Raw genomic sequence first — 23568 nt, 5'->3', positions numbered from 1 at the left:
TCAGTTCACTCCATAAATTTCCTTGAAAGTTCCTTCATGACCACACTCACATGAACCAATCCAGTGAATCCATGCCTCAATGAAACAAATTATTAAAAAAATGACCTATGGATTGACGAGAAGATGTTGCCCCTATAACACATCTCCATATTTATTAGCATGAACATCCCAACATCCCCTATGATTCAAAGAATTCAATGAAGTCAATCCATGAATGACCAAGAAAACTTTGCACCACATATACGCTATAATCCAATGAATCAATGAGACAGATGGTACAGACACTGACCCCCAATATATACACTACAGCCCACCTCGAATAACGACCAATGGATTGCTGACAGGTTTAAAATGTTACCACTGCAAACTAACACATGGAATTACAGAAAAAGTATATTCAACAAGTGATGTTAACCACTCACAAACACCGCAGAAGTCACCACTGCAGAACACACCTGAAATTACAGGGAAAATACATTCAAGTGATGTAACAACCCACAAACACCGCATAAAAGGAGCTCAACATTCATAAGTTTGAGCTAGTTTGGCATCCTATCTTTTCACCCAATAATTGTTAAATATACCCCATTGTCAGCCTCTACACCAGAAATTTAAATTAATGGACAGTAGTAGCTGATGATGACAAAATTTCAGATGAATTACAAATGATAGCATTATTCCTTACAACATATAATATAAAGAAAGCATCCACGAGAAGCCCCCCAAAAAGCACTTTGTAAATATGTGGGACACACCCTCGGGTGCACTCGAGCCTTAATACCATTTTGAGACTCTTTTCCCCATCTCTTGTGGCTTTCTCTTTTACCTCTTTATATACAAGAGCATTGCCTCTATACAAACCTAAATCTAGTGTATTTTACATCTTTGGTGGTCCATTATCCATCTACGCAAACCACCACCCTATTTTCAAAAAAGCAGAGGGCGAGAGAGAGAGACCGAGAGAAGAATCCATAGCTGCCAATAATCATGGCTCAAAAGGAAAAGAAAAAAAATACACATGATATTCTGCATCAGTACAGAAAGCATCGTGACTTTTTTTTTCGAGAGTAAAATACTAAGTCGGAAAAAGGTTCCGAGCATTGAGAAGCGTCCATTCGGCGGAATTCGTTCTTTGTAGGTGACCATTCGATAAGTCCTCATTCGAGACCGATGACGATGTGCTCACAGAACTGGTAAGACTGGCTCCGGGGGAATGAATCTCATCTTGAAGCCAATCCACCACACATTTCCAATCTCCTCTCCTTCCTAAAAAGTGCACCTTTGTTTCTGGACATACATTCAACAGCTTCACCAAGAACTTGAGCAATAGGTAGCGTTTATGAGTATTCATAACCTGCAAAATTCCCGAACAAGATTAGAATATGTTTCAGTACAGTGAAAAAGGCGATACAAAAATAAAAGAATGTATTATGAAAAATAGATTCTGCTTCTGCATGAAGAGCATCATCAACGAAATTCATATCACTATATAAAAGAATAACTAACCCGTGTCACAATTAGGTTCATTACACCTGCACGAAAATTCTCATGCCCAAGAAGCAAAAACTTCTGCCTCATCTGAAATGTGATAGAGCACATTGGTATATATCTGTATGAGACATCCATATAATCTAGATAATCTATAACTAACCTTCTGCAATGGATCTTGTAAAAGCAGGATTCGCAGCATCAATGCCAGCAACGGTTTAATCTCATTATTTACAGCCCTATTAAGGGCCTCCAAAAGGTCCTGGAGTACCCACTGCATTTCAAAAGCCGAGAAACCAGTGCAATGAGATGAGTCTGAAAACTCAGAATTTGGTAAAATCTATTGCATCAAAATCATCATTTACTCCTCACCAGTGTAAATGATTCATTTTTCCAACAACAAAATTCTAGCAACTTCACAGCTTCCTCATGCTCAGGGCACGTCTCTATCTGCACAAACGGGGTTGAGGTCAGTATTCTCATGACAATGGAGCAGAAAAGGACGAGATGTATCACAGCCCTAAAAAAAGGTAAGGAGTTGTTAGTGTTATACCAACACAGAAATATATACACGCTGCTTGAAGACAGCATCTCCAGATTCTTTCGATAATCGAAAGAGTGGGGGTGGTAGTTGAAGAGGATTCTGTGGATGAGGTTTAGAACTACTATCTACATTATCTTCCCCCTCCTCCCCATTTGAAGTAACAGGTGTTAAGTCTATGTCAGACGGTACTGCACAAACCCATGAAAAGGAATTTTTGTAAACCAAAAGCAGAATAGATCAAGTGGGGACAAAAAAGAAAAAGAGCACATACATTGAAATTGCGAAGTGTCACAACTGCGTAGCAAGATGGAAACTAGAGAATGTAGACAAGCAAAATCAAGCTTTGCCATCTGAAAATTGACTTTGGTGGCAAAATTCACCTGGAAAATGCAGCACAAAATAATGATAAAAATTGTGTATTAAATAACTACATCCACCACACTACCCGAAATTAATACAAGCAGTTGAGCTTACAGTTGTTGTCACCAAGTTGCTAAGCACAGACTTTTGAAGCAAATGGAATCGCTGAGGGGCACCAAGGTTTGCATATTCCAAAATTACTTGGAAGTACTGTGCAATCCACGAAATAAGTTAGGCGTGTCAGAAATAATGGCATGATTTCAGATAATAAATCCAGTCGTTACTTCAAACGTTAGTACCTGAAGGCATGCATATTTTGGTAGGGTTGGATCCCGAAGAAAGGATAACAGTACATCAATGAGTGCATCAATTCGAAATGCATCCAGGGAGCGCCCATTGGCATCAATATAGAAAGAGTTCCCATTAAGGAAGCACACAGCACATCGCAATGCTTGAACCAGTAAAGAAGCAAATATCTGCAATAAGTAGAGTTGTAATTAATTTAAGAAGTACATTAATGAAAACTTCTCTAAGAAATTATTTCACAGAAACCCCACTTGCTGAATTTCCTCAACTGGACATCTAATGAGATAATCCTGTATCCAATGATGCTGCTCAACAAGTGCTTGTATAAAGCTACGACAGGACACCATATTCTTCTCAAACAACTTGCACATTAAGGTCTGTGGAAAAAGATACTAATTAGTTGATTGCAACATGATACTCCCTAATCCTCCAGAACCATGAATGATATGTACCTTCCAAAGAGGGAGCTCCTCACGAAGATTGCCATGCATTCGAAGGTAAACTCTTAGTAAAAACTCAGTTGAAAGTGTTATTATGGTTTTGGAGAACTCGTCAACAATCCCATCCGTAGTTAGTGATTCATGAAACCCAGAATCTGAGGCACTTTTTCCTCCTGAGCTGTGATCAGCTCCAGTTAATGCAGTCCTTTGGCAAGTCCGAGAGGCACTACATGGCAAATAGAGCTAGAATGTTCAAGTAAAAGAATTTCAAATTATAGATCTTCAATTTTGAATTGCCTGAACCTCTAGGAACAAATAACACTCTGATAGCATTCATCAAGTGTGAACAAGTTCACTCTCATTTCCTGAAAATTAATCATAGACAGATACAAGCTATAGACTTTGTGCTTGGGTGACCTGCCATGGTCGGAAAGTAACAAGACGATCACACAGACAGCCTATGCTTCTTGACCATAGAAATTACAGAAAATGTTCCATTTGAGAAAATTTACATCTTAACATCATTTAGTCCCAAATCACATTGGGCAATACCCGTGAATCAGTTAGAACTGTGCATGCTTATTTCAATCACCAGTAATTGACAAAATCATAGATAGGTTTCTTCTGTCACAAAGAACAATATACTGGAGTATCTTTTCAGAAACTCCTTTTGGAGTGAGTTTGATGTATGGTATTCAATATCTTCGACCTCAGAATCAGTAAACTCAACTCCATAACGGTTTCCAAGCATGAGAATATTCTTCTTCATTATCAGCAGATGGGTAGTTTCCACCCCTGAATATTTTTTCAAATGCCAAATCAAGTGATCACTACTGACACTATTTCTAGTCTCCAGATTTCTCAGAATATGAGTTTACTAGTTAAGCCATGAAGTTTCTCAAATAAACTAGCAGATACTTGAATTAAGCATCTAAAACGAGGCCATTTTACTTTCACATACCAGTTCACATTCATAGTTAGTAGAGAGAAACATGATTGGGCCTGTTCAGAAAGCCTTCTTGATCAATACATAGATTCATTTACGTGGAAGGCCCAAATAGAGCAGATGTGATTCAACGTTCAGAATTCATTCAAGGAAAATGCTTGGTGATGAACTCCATTAATTAATTAATTACATATTGATGAATGAGGATACACTGTACGTTTTCCACAAATTGCTTTTGAGCTAAAGACGAGCAAGACCTTACATGTATTGTCCAGCTACAAGTGCTTAACAACCAATCTCTCAATACATAGATATAAAAAGGGATATATCTATAATATGACAGTAGAGAGAGAAATGGATCATATCAATGGATATACACACTTTCTTAGAAGAGACTCACTGTTTATTTATGATTACCTTATGATAGTAGATTTATTGTTATTGGCAATAAGAGGTCAAATTTTAACATATTGCTTCTATTTATTCACATAATTGAAAGTTATTTATAGAATAAACATGGCTTATAAAACTGAATCTATCTTTACAAACAGAAAACACTATTATCCAGTATCACATTCAACTTAAAACAAATAACACTTACTTGGCCTCAATCAAGTCGTAATTTACTTCAACTAGTCTGAAGAGAAATCTAAAATAGTCTTTATCCATAAGATGGTTCTCGTGTATAAATCTGAAAGCATAAGAATGTCAGATACCAAAACATATACATCCATACAAAATCCAGCAATAATCACAGAGAACATTCACCCACTGAAATACCTTAGATTTTCTTGCCAAACACTGCGATGAACTGAAGCAGGCATTTGAATATTTTTGCTGCAAATTTATGAAAACATCAGCACAATTGAAGTCCCAAAAATCTTAGGATAAATCATACTTCAGAGTACAATTTCCACATACAAGCCTGGCAAGCGATCACAAAGAGAAATTTCCTTCATTGGTGCATCCCCATTCTCATCTGGATAAGCAAAAATTAGGCAGTTAGATGGTTCACTATATACCTTACATCTACAGTGGTGACCAATTTGCATTCCTAACCCACCCTTTGAAAGAGATGTTTCTGTTTGGGATGGAGAACACGTCAAAGATACCTAAAAGTCACACAAAGACATTCATCAAATTTGAGGCCATAGGGGATAGATAATTCACTCAATAGAAAATTTTCGATGTACATTATTGCCAGGAGAGAAGTGAAAAATACCTCCGACTGTGACCTCTCATAAAATAGCATGTATGCACTATTTGGCCTGTCAAACTCCTAAAGACCGAGAAAACAGGGTCGAGGAAGTTACCTTGTAAATATTTGATAAAAGATAAAAATTAAAGCCAAGTACCAACAGCATAATTATCCAACTAGGCTTACCTGAGGAGCTGTGGTCTTTAAAAAATTATCATAAACATCTACAGTATATTTTCCACCAAAACAGTCCTTCTCCAAATCATTGATGTCATATGGTTCCACGTTCTTATCATCAAAAGCAATCCATCTGCTAAGAGAATAAACTTCTGTTAACCCTGCCGCCAATACAAACATACATACAGAACACAAAATTACTAATCTATATGAAGTACCCGCCAGTTTGACCATGCCCACAACTTAGAGGATGATCACCACGACGCTGCTTTATGTATGAGTAATAATGTCCAGCAAAGGCAGTGCCGGAATGAACGACAACGCCTACAAGATCGTATTGATAGTATGCATCAGGCTTGAATAAATCAGAAACACTATCTGGTTTCTGCCCTGCATTTAAATAAGTATCATTGTTGCCCCTAGGACTAGGATTTTGCATTTCCCGTAATGTTAAACCTTCAACAGTATATGGCTTCATGTCAATGTATGTTGGAAATTCAAATCGATCTTTCAACTTCAAGCGTTGCATTGTTTCGTAATCAAAGTCAAACCTCTTGAGGTGTATAACAAGAGTATGAGGCAAAGCTTTCACACAAACACGCTTTAAGGCATCCACTTTGGTTCCACATTCATCACAGTAGTATGCATTGTCACCCTCTAAAAGGTCACCTCGCACAAATGCCTCCAGAGACTCAACAAGATCCTTCTTATTCTTTACATCGACACTTATGGCAGCAAAGGGTTCTTCTCTCACACTTCTGTGAGGACAGCCACGACAAATCACCTGCAAATATATCACTAACAAACTTAATGCAAGATTTCGAATTAAAGAGCACAAACATAAAAAATTATGGTTGACAATAATCTATTTGCTATTGTCTAAACATAAATTCAATAAGAATAACTTGTTCAATGCATAGTGTTACCTGTTGTGCAAATATTCCACCAAAAATTCTTGTTAATGTTGTCTCTTGATGTGTACATTTCAGAGTCTCATCAATTGAATCATATAGTCGATTAAAAAATTCAAATGCATCCTGGTGTTCCCTAAGATTGATGGGCATTCCATCATAGTCTCGATAGGCACACCAAAAACCTTGAGGTGTGTAATGATCAAGACTGCTTCCTAGAAGAGCCCCAAACATAGCTTGTAGTTGAAAGAAAACTGAACCTGCCTTTTCTACATCGTCGCACTCTGTACAAGCTAATACACTCCTCCGAACCTCCGGCTGCATAAACAACTGCTGGAACACAGAATTCATGTAGCACGTTGCACCTGCATTTTTCAAACCAACATAACCACCTATAGCTTTTCGCCCATATGATGGCAAGTGCTCCCAATCCAAAACTTGCTCTGACAGATGAATCTTCAAAATCAAATCAACAATCTCTTGGAAACTTTCTTTGCAATGAGTAGCAAGGCATAGAAGAAGCTGAAAAGCTTTTTCCCGGCTTCCTCGTGTACTGCATCTGGCCTGCAATAAGCCGTTTTCCTCGGGTGAAACCCCAAAAACACCAAAGTGGACTTCATGCATTTTCCTAGTGTGCACTTGGTCCTCCTCATGCAATAAAATTGCAGAGTCTGGAAAAAGGAAGTGCTTGATAAGCTGTTAATAACCACAAAGGAAAATTATAACCACCATTACTAGGAATTCAATAGTAAGTATACAAATCAAGAGGCCAGCAACATAGAAACAAACCAGTTGGATTAGGCCTCTGCCTTGTTGACTCTTATCAACACCAATAATTCTTTTATCCAGCACATCAACAAGTACTTTGACCAAGTGTAAGTGGCCTTCCAGAAGCTGCAGAAAAACAAGTATAATAGTCCAATGACATTATCTCAGGCAAAAAATGATTAACACCATTCCAATATTATGCAATACCCTGTCATCATCATCCACAGCAGCAGGTGCTGAGCTCAGCCACTGAAGTTCATCCTCTAGCTGTTGCTCAGCTATTTCATGTTCATCCTCCCCTTCTAATGAGTACAAAAGATGAGCTAAAAGCTCCCAATACTGAATAGCCACAAAAAATAAACAAGACATCAAAATACATGCCTAACAATTATTTATTACATTCATACACAGTTCAGGGAGAGAATTCAAAAGGTGATTGTACATGCTGGCAGCGTTTTGGGTGCTGAACAACCTCACTTTTAGCACCCAATAGAGCTGTTAGTATACGCCGGTGTGCAACACGATCAACCCCGTGTCTAATAACACTGGCAGAAATACAATTATAAGGACTCCATATATCCAGTATGAAGAGAACCTGAACATCTTTTTAGCAACTTCTAGAAAGTATTGATATATGGTTATTCATACCATAGCTTCATAAAACTGATTGCAGCTCGATAGCGAACACTTTTATCGGGTGAATGCAGAATCATTGCCTGTTACAATGGCACAATTAATCATTGCAACTCCATCCATGCATCAGTAAAAATACTGTGAGCTTCCTATAATCATACCACGATGAAGTTGTCTGTCTCTGATGAAGTAAAGAAAGATCTCCACAAATATTTATGCCTTGATAGACACAGCATCTGCATACATTCCAGAATGAGTTTACATTAATAAGCCAAAAATGATTGGTAGCAGAATGAGTTTACATTAATAAGCCAAAAATGATTGGTAGCATATCTAATCAGACTACAAATATTAACATTAATAAATTTATACTAGAGACATCTGTACAAGTTTCTTATGTGAACACCAAGCTGCCAATATATCATGTGAAAGGAGCAACAATACAAAAATATCTATATTAAAGATTAATCACATGTGAATACTCTTGTGAGAATAAAGGTTAACAAGGTTACATCAATAAGGTTGATCAAATACTTGTTGCATCAAATAAAAAGAAACATGAAGATATATGAAGTGATTGGCGTATGAAAAATGAGATCATGAAAACCCCTATTTCCAAACAACCTAACCTTCAAACAAAACAGGTCAACTCATAGGTAGAACATTGCAGAGTTGCAACACTGCATTTAAGGTCCATGTATCCAGCTGAAATAATGGCAGAAACAGGTGAAATTATGGAAGAGAGGAAAACACTTGAGAACGATAGAGGAAAAAAATAGTTTGAAATCCCTACACAAAAAGCTTTAATCTTGAAACTAAAAACAGGCTCTATAAGGTTTACATTAACTATAACAAAAATCCAATAGAAAATCTGATCATAACCGATAACACTTGTTGAATCAACTCCATATGGTATGCAAGTTGATTCACAGTGGGATAAGCCCTATTAATCCATCACAATTCTCACAATGCACATAATCGCACAGTAAAAAGAAATCAAAGTATAAAATGGAAACATGTTTTCCAAATTTATAAATACTTGCTTTTATAATGCTATAACTCTATTGCATCATTGAAGAGATTACAAAACAACGTAGACTCACCAAAAAGTCCAACGCTTCAAAGCATAAATATTGATCTTCTGGATCTAAACCGGATTCCGCATCATCAGGAAAAGACCGCTTCTGGATATCCAAACATATGACCATTCGCAACAGTGAGCAAATAAACAAACAAGGCTGTTATTTCCAGATCATCTATTACATTAACTTGCCTTGGCAGACTTTCCAGAATGCTTCCCCAGGACTGAATGCAATGGAAAAGAGCTTCCCAATGCTGATAGTTGTCCAATTGCAGCAACCCATGTAATCCTCCTCAAAGCACAGATGATTAATGACATATCAATGACATCCCGATCCACCTGCATAAATCTTAAGTCAGAATATGATGAAAATAAATGTCCAATAAAAAAACAAATACAATATATCAATGTCATTAAAGTCGGTAATGCATAGAGCAGTTTGGGCCAGCCACCATATTTCTAATTTAGCTTTTCTAAAATTGAATATTCAAATTACCTTTTTATTTCCATTCATCAGAACATTGGCACCTTGAATATAAAATGAATTGAAATTTGAACTACCTCTTGTCTCTTTATATGAGGATATTTGTATCACATACCTTTCCATGTGTCTCCTCCGCCTTATTAGTCAGCATATCTTCAGCGCATATATCTGAATCCACTTTCACTTCTGTTGAACTATCCAGTTTACACGCACATAAGCATAAGAGAATATTCTCATTAGAATGAGTAAAACATGTAATTATATTGCAAAGGAAAACCAATCATTGGGCACCTTTTCAGATCAGTCACTTCATTTATAGGTAAAACCATGTCCTCAGAAACCATTTTCTCTGAGAGCTGCCAGCCAATAGCAATCCAGCTTGTTAATTATAAGGACACTAGGATACTGTTTTAAAATTTTGAAGAATGCTGGAGGTGTCTTCAAGGAATTCTCAATTTAAAGAAGTTTCCATCTTGAAATTAAATACGCAACTTGTAGAGAGGGAAAATGTCTTGAACCATCCAAACATCCAAAATGTATCTTTCATATTCAAAACAAGAAGAAGAATAGGGACTTGAAGCACGCAGAGCAAAGGAAAACTAACCAGGAATTTTAGGAGTCGTAGGCAACTCGCATAACATCCACGACGAGTTTGATTATCGATACCCTCCGGTAAGGTACCTGGATCAAGGATTGCCAGCAAATGTCTGCAGAAAAATGATACTCAATGAGTACAACTGCATTTTCTATCTCATGTACATAGTTCACCACAGAAGCTTACTGAATGCCACCCGCAAGGAGAAATGATTTACGAAACATCAGGGTATTTGTATCAACAGGGCGGTTCACCGGCATGATCAAACCATCAAGCACCTACAGAAGATTAATAATTTCAGGTGGCTAAAAAATACACAATATAATTTGGCTGAATTGAGAAGAAAAAGCCAGACTGCAGAACACGCAAGTTAATTTCCAAGTAACTAGGAAAGCAGTTTTGGCTATGCTTGAACAACAATGCCACCAAGAGCCTTGTACCAAAGTATCGGTATTCGACATGATTGTCACCCTTGCCATTATAAAAAAGGAAACTACATAGGCTCCATGCCTCCCCATGTACACATCAGCACAAAAAGAGGGCCCAGTAGTTATGACGTTATAGATGATAGGTATGAAGGCCTCCACCATATATAAGATCATCCAAGCTGAATTCACCACACCTCATTGATGATGGAAGCATTACTCCAATCATTGAACCTAATCAATCAGACCAAAACCACGCCACTTCAAAGAATTACACACAAGGCATTTGAAGTGCCAAAGGAAATGGCAACAAGTGACAAAGTGGTTTAACAATCGCCTCAACATCAAGAACTTCCCATCCTTCTGACACCATACAACACTTCAAAATGATGCCTCTTCTCTCAAAGATGGCGTACTACAAAGTTCATTTCATAAACTTCTCACAGGATGGATAAAAACATAGATTGAGGTATATGAGCATCTACATGTCCAAAAGTACTCACAAATCAATAAGGCAACTCGAGTTTCCTCCTTCCAACTAGAGACCAAAGTAGGACATGCACTTCATATACCTAGAGTGGAAAGATTCTGCAAATTATGTGCAGGATAGATTGAGAACGAGGAACATCTTGCATGTGGCTGCCCATCTTACAAGCACATCAAAGAGTATGTAACCCTCTATGAGGATTTCACCATTCGACAAATGATGGAGACGGCTAACTCACAAAAGCATAGGGGAACCCTTACATTAGACACAGGATATATAGGCAATCGCACATCACTGACTTCTTCCATAGGCCCACACCTCCACTGACTACATGCCCAGGAGTCACCATAGAGCAATGTGACAACTGAGACCACTAGTACTAAGATACAAGCCACATGTGCCATACCATAACCAAATCATGGAGATCATTGCTTGCCATGTTATCCGCTCAAGGACACCCATAGGCATCAGCATATAAACCAACCTCAGATACAATGAACCCTAACCATTACTCAACCCATACATATTAGCTATGCACTTCTTGCTCGTAAACCATCACCAAAAACATTCTACCAGATGCATTAAGATCATTATCATGGAACTTGACGAGATCTAGAGCTTTTATTTTGTTTCAATGTGGATAACATGAATTCACCTATGTTTGTAACCATAATTTGTCTCATCGGCAGACTTTGGCCTCTGGGAGACGTTAATATATCTTCCTTTCATTCTATCTCCCTACCCCTCTCTGCTTAAACACTGAACTTTCTTCACTGCGAAAGCTTTTCTTAATCATGTATTTCATAAAAGGCAAGGTTATAGGAAGGATACAAAAACTTTCAGATGGAAAGTGCATTAATCCAACAGACAGAGATCCAGAAGGTGTCCACCAACAAAATCAAGGTGATTTGGGATTTACAAATACAAAACAGAATCTTCAGCTCTTTGATTCTAAGACCCCGATCATAAATATTGGTTTTCAACAATGGAACTGAAATAAGATTACCTGAAGAGAGTATAATAGCCGAGACCGAGCTCCAAAATGTGACATCAGAAGCAATCGGTTATCTTCCACATTCTTTTTGCAAAGATTCTGACATGTAGAGAAACATTACTAGAGGATATAGAGCACATAAAACGTCAATCACCCATGTATAAATGGGAATCCATCTTACCTGAAAATCTGCTAGGATACCTGGATGTGTTGGAAGAATAGCGAGTAAATTGTTTGCAGCCTAAATGTGGAGAATTAACACATTAACATCTTCAATTAACAAGAGAAATAGCATCCTTGAATCAACAAGTAACCAAAAAAGAGTAAACGGATATACCTCACGTATGTTAGTATCACTGGCATTCGCCAGCTTAAAGAGAGTATCATAGAACTGAGAAATACAAAACCAAGAATGGTTCAATCAGCTTGATTACAGTTTTATGACAATAAAAAATACAAATAAAAGCATGTCAGGTATCTTCATAACAAGTTGATGCAAGCAATAGCGAAGAAACAATTGCATGCCTTAATGTTCTTGGATATCAATATCCCTGGTAGATGTTTTTCATCTGTTGGCCTGCTTATTCTCTCCACCAAATTTACCTGAATAATCAAGTGTTTTATGTCAAGAACAGTGCATCACATATAAATGATTGTTTTATGTTACAATAAATTGCTTACAGAGGCCGAAATTGTTTGCCCACCAATCAAACCACACTGCCACAGAACCTGTAAACCAGACAGGTCATGTGAGCCTACAATGTACCTGAGAGTGGAGTTTCTGTACATAATAGATGATCCGGAGTCTCTACCTGTGAGTCTTGCACCAATTCCCTATTCAAATATGCCAATCTGACTCGGGAGACAGTATGATCTAGCAATTTAGCAACCTATAAGATCGCATGCAGAAAAAAACATGATTAATATGATGCAGAAACTGAATGTTAAGAAACGAAATGCATTCTTCAGAACCATGAACTTTTGAGCGGCTCACCTTTGCACGAAGTGTAGATAAGTATTCATTTGTGTGTACTGTAACATCAAATCTAGTTAATTGCTTATTAGCTGTGGTAACCTGCACAGCAAAATGAAATGCTCAGTCATACAGCACAAACAGAAAAACAAATGAAGAAATTATCCAACATACCCCCAGTATAAAAGGTCTGCCCTGAAAGGATGCCGTATGAGGAGGGATTGAGCGAGGGCATCTTCCTTCACACCTGATAATAAAGGTCTACAAAACAACTTCTGTGAAAACATTTCAATATTTTGTATAATCTATTATTGCAATTTTGGAAATTTGTACTTACCCTGAGAATTCTAAGACAATTCTCAACCTGGCGCACTTCTCCAACTGGCAAACAAGCAGAATCTGCAACTAAGGATTGGTTTTCGAGCATTCTATATTCCCCAGTGGATATAGAGCTAACTGCATCTTTCTCCTCTTGCTTCTCTATGACTTCACTGGACCCTTCAACCATGCTGCAGCTAGCAACACTGCTACTATCAGAGGTCTCGATCCACTTTAAACCTCCAAGATCAAGGGTTTTCTCTAAGAACTCCACGCATTTGTCAATAAATCTTTGCCGAATACCAACAACATCTTCTTGGAGGGAATCAGAAAGACAAGTGTAGATTTCCCTCAGAATATTGATACTTTGGTCAATGATTGGTTCCACTGGGGAGCAAAAAACTATTTGCCAAAGGTATTCCAATCCAACAAGATCTAGATCATGAGTGACAGGAGCATCCTCTGGTTGTGTAGGCTTGAGTTTCTCCTTGCTTTGGTTCACCCACAAAAATAACCTCAAGAAACACCTACAAATCACAACGAACAATAACACTCAATGCTCAGCAAAATATTGAGTTCATAGGACACATAGAATTTGAAGATGTACCTCCAAGCTGCCTGAGACAAACATGAAGGATCAAGCTTGATTATTTTCTTTGTGAGGATATTTATTTGCGCGTCAAAAGCCAGAAGAGACCATTTATCAAGTGCATCACAAAACCAACTGAAACCGATTTCTCTGTCTGCCCTAGATGCAGCAGACTCGATCATGCAATTCCATAGTCTTTCACTTGTGTCCCATGAAAGGCTTAAACCACTAGACTGCCAAACATCCCATATTTCAATAATCTCAAGATCTTATTGGAAGTGCCCCACATAAAGATACACTTTTTAAAGACATCATTAACTTTCATACACCAACCTGCAAGACAAAAAGAAGGAAATCGAGTCTCTCCTTTACTTCTTCCTCGTGAGAAAAGTAAGAACTCTCAATTCCACACAATCTGGTATCAGATAATTTCACGTCAAACTTGACCCTAGCTCTCCCCATGTACTTTTCTAGGCTGGTAACAACCTGCAAACAAGATGGTTAGGGTTAGAAAAGTTTAGGTTAGTTTTTGCCAACAAATGTTCATATAAAAATCCAGACATCAATGAGAACCAACCATGTTAAATAAATCATGATCCTTTATTAGCTGTTGCAGTTGCATCTTCCTAGACATATGATCCTGTGCCAAATATAAAAATAAGTGTTAAATTCACATGGAATTTGTTAGAACCCAAAAGACTTATTACTATCGCAGAGATATTGCAAAACATATAGCTTCCTGTACTGCCTATAGTTTATTTATCAATTTATAAACATCTTGTGAGAGATGTCAGAAGCTTCACAGATGCATATTATCACTAGAAAGTGATTTTTTTTTCTTTTAGGAAATTATTTTCATCTATTCATTTTCCATTTTCACTTGCTCCTGTAGAACTCTTAAAGTAGTGCAAGACAGCATTGCATGTCAAAGCAAACAGCCAATGGTTCCTAGACAGGAGAAGCCAAAGGTGGCTAACCCTGGAATTGACATGTGGTTGGTAGGGTTAGTTTTTTATTTCGATGTACGTGAAGGTGTGTGCCAGCTTATGCCTTATAAGGTCCCAGTGGATTGAACCCAACATAGGTCGTTCCTATTGAGGTCTCTGTCTAAGGAATTGAAATAGGCTTAAGCTGCCAGCCATATTTTCAGAGTTTGAACTCTATTTTATTGTATCCTCTTATACCAAACCAGGTACAGGTCTTTGAGGCCAATAAAGAGGGTGTCAACTTCCGTCATAAGAAATAAACCAGCTTCCAGGAATACGAATTAAGTCTTTGGGGCCACAAGGATGATAACTTAAGGTTTTAAAGTTCGAATTCTATTTTATTACATCCTCTTCTTCTGATTATCAATAACAAAGTACTAAACAGCAAGCAGATCTTTGGGTTGAATAGGGGATCAGCTTCCTTGTTCAGGAACAAACTAGCTTCCAGATGCTTCTTCGTTTATATAAGATTATGCAGGTGTTGAAATTTCAGTTTAATTTGTGGCTTGTGTGGTATTTCACACTGGACGTTCAAAAGGCTTTAACCAAAACAACACTTCTCATTTCATGCAAGGCCACCTCTATCCTGCTATTCATTTGGATGTTCTGCAAATAGTATCTGAAAGTTATGACACATGCCTGGTAGAATGGTTTTTCCATGTCAAGCCAAATAAAGTCTCGAAGTAGCCTCAATGAAGGAATCACAACTTTTTCTTCATTCAAGTTTGCAAGACAGCGAGATATATAGACCTGTAACCAAAATGAAACTTAGTCAATATCAACATCAGAAATCTTTAGTGAAAGATATTCCTGAATTGTGCATGTGTAGCTTGCCTGCAGAACAGAAATAATAACATATAATACAAATATTTACCCACATTATACAGGCCATATAGAAGTTACGGCTATTTTAGCATGTGACTAAGGAGGAAGACAATACTGGATTCTCACACTTGGATCAAATCTAAACCATTAAACTGATTATGTTAATAACATTTTCATGGCATATTGGAAGCATGCATATATGGTTCTCAACCTTTCAAAGATTTTAGTCTGGAATATGGTATTCCATAGTCAGAGTAGTTCCAACAAGTGAATGGGAGTATGCAGCAAAGAAGGAAGCGAAATATATAAAAAGCAGGTAAACAGCTATCTTTAAGTGGTCAATGTCATAGTTGCAGTTGACACAAGCAGTGTTACTTACGCTTAATGGCCCCTAGCAGCTATAAAAAGACAACTCCTAGAAATAAAAATTAAGTTTGTCCAAGAAAGAAATATATAACATAAAAATTTACAATATACAAGCATTGAATATTATTACATTATTCCACTTACATTTTCAAGGAAGGTTTATATCAGCATATTCATCAGACCCCGTTGGGGATCAAAAATCAATCCATACAGGGATATTTTCACCTCACAAAAGTTAACCTCTATGCCTATCAAAGGTTACACTACATTGGCAATGGCAATAAAAATAGTCACAAAGGAGTTCCACGAGATATGGCATAGTGGAAGAAAGTAGACTGGAACGGTTTTGAGTGGCACAAAACAAATATTGCATCAATATTAGTACTACTATGATTAAGTTAATATGTATCAAGAAATCTTCTTGATTGACAATTCCAATATCATGAATCTATAGAATGTTGCAGAGCCCTAATTCATTTGAAACTATGATTTACAGAGAGTGTTCTTCTCTTGTGTCATTTCACATGCAAACATATGAAAACATTCCCATATTCGTCGAATGAGAATAAGAATGCTGGCTTGTTCTCTTATAATTACCTCACATGCACGCCTATAAAAACACTCCCACATTCCTAGAACGAGAATAACTGTTATGTAGGGTCAAGCGGCACACATTCCACATGCATGGGAATGGCTCAAGGCTTTGCAAAAGCTCGAATGATACTCCCCTCTGACTATGTGGATGGAACTGTCTTGTCCTCATGAACCGCTACCTCACCACCCTCGTCATCGACAAATAAAGGCCATTATCTCCCGCCTTCACAGGTGGTTCCCTCGCTTCGGAGACCTTTCCATTCTGGAACAACCTATGCTAGAGATCTTTCGAAAAAAAAATGATAATATATCTGACTTGAGAATCTCATGTCCCAATAACAAGATTCTTTTGTCTTTTTTATCATATTTACTTCTTTTTCTTACTTCTTTTGGCCGCTTATCAGGTAAATGATCTTCTCTTGATCCAGCAGGCATAGAGAGAAGCATGTGCTATACTCTATAAAAAATTGGCATATATGCAACCTTGCAATTGAAAAGTTATGATTAGCTGCATTTAAAACAGTGGTGCAAGCGAACATTGTCACCAAGGGCATCCCAGGGATAAGGCCCTCAATCAACAATTAACAAGCCATACAAGAAAAGTTATCATCTCCCACAGTATCCCTTCATCAACTGGATAACAGGGGTCTTTGACAATCCCCTGAGGCCTTGAAAGTTACTACGTATAAGACGACACATGACCCCAGGGCAAGCAAGATTGTCTCCATCTATTAATCAGTTTCATGATGCATGATTGTACATGCACACATGATGACATCTTAGCTTACATGCACGCCTGCACAATGGGGAAGTAACTGCTCTGAATGTACTGCAATCTCTGAAATCACAGCGATGTTGAGAACTACCACATCTTATATATAAGCCATAGGGAGATATAATTAAGGTAATAGGGAACAAGAAATATTATGAATAAATAGAGAATCAAAGAGCCCTAATTCAACTGATAACTGTATTTGATTTGGAGAGGTTTGTTCTCTCACAATCACCTCCTATGCCAAGATTGTAAAAGCATTCCTGCACCAAGACTGGATTGTATTTTGTCCATCTCTTATCACTGATAGTAGTATTTTCAGCAGACCCTGATATCAATTCACTAAACAGATCTTCATTTATAAAAGTTGTGCACGCACCATATTATCATTTTTATCAAAGGTACACAACCTTGGGAACCAAAGATCTGGAAATCTCTGGACAGTAAAACCAATTGGATGTTCCTAGAATCAGAATGACTATTATGTAAGGTCACATATCTTGGCTGAGGTCAAATGGCATGCATTCCATACGCAAGTGAACAGCTGAAGGCTTAACAAGGAGCTCGGAACAACATTCCCCGCCAATAATGCTAATGAAACTGTGTTTTCACGCTCTTTACTTGTGTACTAAAGATTATCATTGATTGGCAAATGACCTTTGCTTTGATAGATAGGAAATTGGTATATATACATGCTTACAAGCTCATATAGGTTTCCTCAAGAGATGGAAACATTATGCAGTCATCGATGTAAGACATCGCTCGGGCCTAGTGAACCAGACCACCAGGAAAATGCAACAGCTATATTGCTTACAAAGACCTTAAATCTGGGGAATGTTCCCCGAATTTAAAAACTGATCCGAATCACAGGCATGAACTGACAGCTGAAGGACTCTGTTTAACATGCGGGGTATGATGGGAAATAATTGAACTGGTTTTCACATCATCAAAATTAGGATACTGTGGGGAATATTTAAATTATTTGTTCATGTATTTGTATAAAAATACAAATCCATCAGTTTCCTGAGATACACATATATAAAGCATATTAAGTAATTGTCTATCTTCAAGGTACGATAGATATGATGAGCATGTGATGGGTTAAGGAACATGGGCTGTGTGGAATGGCAGTTATGGGAGAAAGTCCATACTAGATAGAGACCACAAAACCATCAAAAACGCCTTCAAACACTAAACCCGGAGAGCACAATGAAACCAAATTCAGAAAAACGGCATTTTAGGCTTTAGGGAGCAGTTCTGCTCCCTTTACTTTGTTTCCTGCAATTATGGTCCAATGACCTTAATGATCATAATGGTTATCAAGAATAGAAATCTTGGACGTTCGGTATCCTTCCAGCTTGCATTCAGTCTACAAGACACATATGCTCAAACTAAAGGGATTTATCACTTCACTGCCAGAAAAAGTGCAACAGCAGTTTTGTTAACTTCATTGCTTTATGCCTGTGCATCAGATTTCTGTGCTCCCAATTCATGGGGAGATGTATCACCTTAATTCTTCTTACCTTGCATTCCTCAGCTTTTCATAAGCAAGTATGGCTGGATGAAACCAGAACCCAGTATAGGTTATTGCTAATTTTATGGGTCAATGAGAAACCCCTACAAAGATTCATACACTGCTCTAACTTCCTTTTATAAGCATCGCAAAACAGGTTGTCCATCTGATGGATACTAGGCACTCTTTGTCAAATCAAGAAGAATAGAGAATCGCAAGTAAACGTCCAATGGCAGAATACGCCACAGGCATCAGGTTTCGGCAAACAGGCACCAATCTAGCACATAAAACATCTTACAGCTATTGTAAAAGCTTCTCTGACCCACATCTTTGCTTGCACAATTTATGGAATCATAATGACTGAGAATCTCTGTAAATGCTCCAGACTCCATGATCTCTCCAGGCGCATCATCAGCTAGCATCAACTTCCATAAAAGCTCCAGTAACCTGCACAGGAAACCTTCTAGTTAATCAGTAAAAATTATGCTATTCGATTTGAAACAGGTCAGAAAATATCAACAAAACATACATACAAACAAACATGGCTTGGCATTTTTAGCATCAAAGCGTCTTGGAAAAGTAGACAGTTTGTGAATGCCAAAAATAGCATTGACAGGATTGTTTTCTTCATTACAGTTTTGCATCTATTCCAAGAAGATTCTAATGTTGCAAGAGAATAGGCCATCTATCCACAACACTTTTAATTGATAAAAAGTAGAACAGTTTCTACTGAATATTGAATATCATTTTAAAGAATGAATTCAACTGGCTCAACTTCTGCATCTAGTAAATATCTACCATCCGCCATCCACAACTCATCTGCATTAACATTGTGCATTCCAAACCTTTCTTTCTGGTTTACAATTTCATGTCACACATGCTATACATATGGCTCAAATGAGAAAGTTCGATACATCCTATCAACCCAAGTGAAATAAAAATCTCAGAAAAAACTATGTAACCTTGAAGCCATGACTCCCTTGTTATCACTTCGTGCGAGTTTTTTCACCAAGGCCAAAATTTTGACAGTATCAGATGGAGAGTGACCCTATCAAAGGAAAAAGGAAAAATATTTGTGGGCGATGCCGATGAGCCAAAAGACCAAAGAGAATACAGAAACACATAATACCTGGCTTCGTTCAAATCGACCAAACAAACTGTCTAGCTGTTCAGGAGAGAAAGACCAAGCCAAATCTGCAATAAGGTCAAAAATGTTGGCTTTCACCTGGCATAATAATCAAGAGGCGATTACAGTTAGCTTATAATCCTTTTCCTTATACATTATTTCAATGTATAGCTTTTCTACCGTTTCAAACTGATCAGGCTTCTCTATAGCTGCCCATATTGCATCCAAATGCTCCTCAGAAAGCCGCTTCTCCTGAAGAAGGAACTTCATGATTTTCTCAACCTGCAGCCCATTTAGGCTTAATTAGTTCTGCAAGTATATAGAGGGGAGATTTCAAATATGCTTCTGGAAGTGATAGAAGAAGGGACAGATAATTGCCTGATCAACATACTGTTTATGGTGTAGATGAGAGCGAACAACCTTACGTAATATGTCCATTCTCTCCAGCCACTGGATTGTTGTGCACAAGGCATCAGGATCGTCACTGTTTTATACAACAAAATAGCTTAAGAGCATCAATAAGAATAAACCAACAACCCATTGAAACATATGGTCCCATTCCTAGCTAAAAGCAACAATCAAAATAACCCAATAACTCTAGAAACTTTTATTTTGCAAATTCAAGGGTTAAAAAAGGAAGAAGTGCATCTACCTTGAAGAAACCAATCGTGCATTCTCTAGAAGCTTATTGATCTCCCGTACCGCGCTGAGTTGCTTGTTAAATGAATGGAAACTAAGCATTCTTTCAACCAACACCCTTTGCACAACACTCACTACATTCTCAGCTCTTTCCAACGAAGTGCTCCTTGCAATGATAACCTGGAGATGTTTGAGAATGGATGAAAGTGCAGCAAAGGATCCATCCCTAGTTTTGTCACTCAAAGCATCTACATCCGATTCTAGCTTATGGGCGACGTACTTAAGGACCCTATTACCAGGATCAATGAATGCTTCTGCCACATCATCGGTGAGAAACTCTGCTGCTTTTGATACAATGAGAAGCAATGCCTCAAGTACAGCCGGGACAAGCTTTTGAGGTGTGGAAAGGACCCTTAATAGCTGCTGATAGCCATTCCCATAACCAGTCTTTCCAAAGTAGTTGAGCAAATAGGAAACCCATGAATACGAGCCCTCTTCTCCGCTTTTGGGAGAGACCAGAGGCCTAGCAAACTTAGGTGACCCAAGTCCTAAAGCCGAACCCGATGAAGAAGAAAGTGAGTTACCTAAAGAAGAGCGGGATTGGTCCTTGTGCTTCAAATGATACTGACTCTGCTTATCCAGCCCTAAGGCAAGAGATCTAAGCAAGGGAAGCATATCCTCCATTGCCAAACCCAAGCAACCCTCGTCATCCTGTAGGAGATGAGGCAATTTGGCCACTACCAAGTCGACAAGTCGACAAAGGGCATCAAAGATATTGTTGTGAATCTCGTCATTCCACTTCCATATAGCCTTATCGTCGAGACATTTCTCAAACGCACTAGGCACTGCCTCCCTATATAAGCTTTGCAAGCGCCGAGAAGTGTCCGAGCTGGCATCTTCCATGTTTACACTGGCAAGCTTGGCAGCAGAGGAGAGACAGTTGGTAAGGTGGATAGGGTATACAGTCCATGGCCACTTGTTGAGACCTTCTAAGAGCACCGTGAGATCCTCCAGTGGGAATTCCAGTGCCAGTTCATCATCGTCGTCGATGTTATCCACATCAGCGCGTTCCGTCGGCATGTTCATCATCATCATCATATCTCCTCCTTCACCTCCACCTCCTCCTCCTTCATATTCTCCCACTGATGTATCTTCACTTGAGTTGCTCTCCCAACCTTCACCTTCGGGTTCTATCTCTTCCTTCAGATTAACCTCTAGTACTTCTTCCTCCTCTTCTTCTGTTTCCTTTTCTTGTTGTTTCGCTTCTTCTTCTTGTTCCTGCTTCTGCTCCTTTTTCTGCTTCTGTTTTATTGTATTAACTTCAGTACCCCTGTCCCAGCACAGATCCATAGACATGCCCTTGCCTCGGTCTCTTCTTCATGCAGCCTGGTCATTACCAGCACAAGCCATGATTTCAGAAGAAGAAAGAAACGAAGGGTAGATTCTGTAGATCTTGTGTAGGAGCCCTAATAAGGTGGGAAGCGAGGAAAAGAAACTAATTTGCCAAATTCCTGCTCGTGTGTTTCGAGGAATAATCTATGTATATAAAGAGATGTTGTAAGAGGGGGGGAGGATATACAAATGAGGGCGAAATCTGAAATAGGTTCTTCTTCTGTTCTTCGTCTGCTGCTGCTTCTTTCATTCGATTGCTTCTTCTTCTTCGTCGTCGTCGTCGTCGTCGTCTGCTTCCGCTTCTGCAAAGGGAGCTGTCTGTCTGTCCGTCTGTCTGTCTCAGTGTGTACAAAGAACAATGTAGAGAGAGAAGGGAGGAGAGAGAGAGAGAGAGAGAGAGAGAGTCTCTTAACCCCCCCCCCCCTCCCAATTAACACGTTTTCTACTTATTTATTATCTAATTACTTCTTTATTATCCAATAAACGCCCATGCAATCGCTGGCCACCGGCTGGGCCGGTCACACGTCGACCGACTTTGGCCAGCCCCCCCCGTCCCCTTTTGCGTAGTGTTCTTGCCGACTGGCTACTGCCGGTCTCCTCTGCTCGCGACTTCCCTTTTCACACTTGCAATGTAAAAAAACGGACGATTTGCCCTGACAAAAAGCAACCCCCCCCCCCCCCCCCCTCTTTCCCAATGTGAAAAACGAACGATTTTCCGTTTCTGAAGCCATCCAATGGTTGGAATCTTCAAGAACGCACACTCGGAGACCAAAATCCGACCGACTAATCCAACCAACCAACCTTGTGACATGACGATTTGCTCGGAAACAACAGGATTTGTTCTCAATTAACCATCACAAATGAAGGGGAGACTCGATAAGGCCATTTACCAAACATGATTTCTTACATTACCAAGTTGAAAAAATATCCACTCACACATCCTTTTTTCTTTTCCTTTGCATCATACCATATGTACACACTATTGGTGCATGTTACTTTGTATCTATCTTACCCTGCTATATAGTTTATTGGCTTGCATTTTGATACATTAATTGCTTATTTTAATTTAATCACTCGTATTATACTTTTTTCTTCTTCTTGTTCTAAGCTTACCCTAGTGCTTAGTTATTTGGCTTTCACCTTGCATCACGAATGCAAATTTTGCTTGCTTATAAACATTCAATTTTTATGCACGCATACTATAAGCCTTCTTCTTTTTGCAATGAGTTTACCTTGATGGTGACTTCATTATCTATTCGGCTTTCCACTTGCATTGTGATGTAACAACTTGCTGACAAATATTCGAAACACATATTCTCTTCTCGTAATTAGCTAGATAGTAAAATTGTGTTCTTTACCTTTCAACATACAAGGTATTGGGTTCTGTTTTGCTCTCATGCATTCCTGTTCTCCCTATTGTCTACATATCCAACTAATGACCATACAAAATCCAAACTATCCATGTGTCCATCACCATTGCTTCCATGCAATTTCAGTGGAGGATCAAGAAAATAGCAATCATGTGTTGTAATTTTGGCAACCCTTGTAACTTACAAAATAAGTCTATAACCTTGAATATTCTTTTGTCAATCTTTCTTTCTCCTTCATCGATTGTTTATGCAAAGACAACAACGACAA

At 38.4% G+C, this 23568-nt stretch overlaps 1 protein-coding gene across 2 annotated transcripts; it reads right to left on the bottom strand.

Moving 5' to 3' along the window:
- Positions 1–637: 637 nt before the first annotated feature.
- Positions 638–22066, bottom strand: LOC147868178 (uncharacterized). Of its 2 annotated transcripts, none has more exons than XM_087316157.1 (48): positions 20552–22066; positions 20278–20383; positions 20080–20181; positions 19903–19998; positions 19736–19821; positions 19100–19220; positions 15343–15453; positions 14295–14357; positions 14051–14203; positions 13736–13950; positions 13148–13655; positions 12985–13071; positions 12832–12912; positions 12650–12727; positions 12519–12566; positions 12363–12440; positions 12175–12228; positions 12019–12078; positions 11850–11936; positions 10118–10209; positions 9941–10043; positions 9628–9692; positions 9452–9530; positions 9045–9191; positions 8875–8955; positions 7933–8007; positions 7787–7854; positions 7581–7683; positions 7346–7477; positions 7160–7264; positions 6386–7066; positions 5678–6243; positions 5469–5595; positions 5307–5363; positions 5148–5196; positions 5006–5063; positions 4865–4921; positions 4686–4775; positions 3151–3364; positions 2950–3075; positions 2692–2868; positions 2507–2602; positions 2304–2412; positions 2042–2220; positions 1861–1938; positions 1652–1762; positions 1507–1578; positions 638–1354 (listed from the first exon to the last, which is right to left on the bottom strand). In XM_087316157.1, the coding sequence occupies exons 1-48, from the start codon at positions 21892–21894 to the stop codon at positions 1076–1078; spliced, it is 7653 nt and encodes a 2550-aa protein (XP_087172283.1). In that variant the 5' UTR covers positions 21895–22066; the 3' UTR covers positions 638–1075. The 2 variants fall into 2 exon arrangements, with proteins under 2 accessions (XP_087172283.1, XP_087172291.1); XM_087316165.1 differs by having other exon boundaries at positions 5469–5592.
- Positions 22067–23568: the final 1502 nt, after the last annotated feature.

Source organism: Azolla caroliniana, unplaced genomic scaffold (assembly GCF_043228905.1).
Source record: "Azolla caroliniana isolate FFs.n. ecotype wild unplaced genomic scaffold, voAzoCaro1.0.p SCAF_1, whole genome shotgun sequence".
NCBI lineage: Eukaryota > Viridiplantae > Streptophyta > Polypodiopsida > Salviniales > Salviniaceae > Azolla > Azolla caroliniana.
Note: the sequence above shows the minus strand (reverse complement) of the source record. Positions and strands in the feature narration are given on the sequence as shown.

What these genes read in the sequence shown, in the direction of transcription:
- LOC147868178 (XM_087316157.1), bottom strand. Translation starts at nt 21,894, where the DNA reads ATGTCTATGGATCTGTGCTGGGACAGGGGTACTGAAGTTAATACAATA. An exon ending in TCCTTCTTTTTGTCTTGCAG is followed by an intron (nt 13,951 to 14,050) that starts GTTGGTGTATGA and finishes GATGTTTGGCAG; the next exon opens with TCTAGTGGTTTAAGCCTTTC. An exon ending in GTGTATATATTTCTGTGTTG is followed by an intron (nt 1,939 to 2,041) that starts GTATAACACTAA and finishes CCGTTTGTGCAG; the next exon opens with ATAGAGACGTGCCCTGAGCA.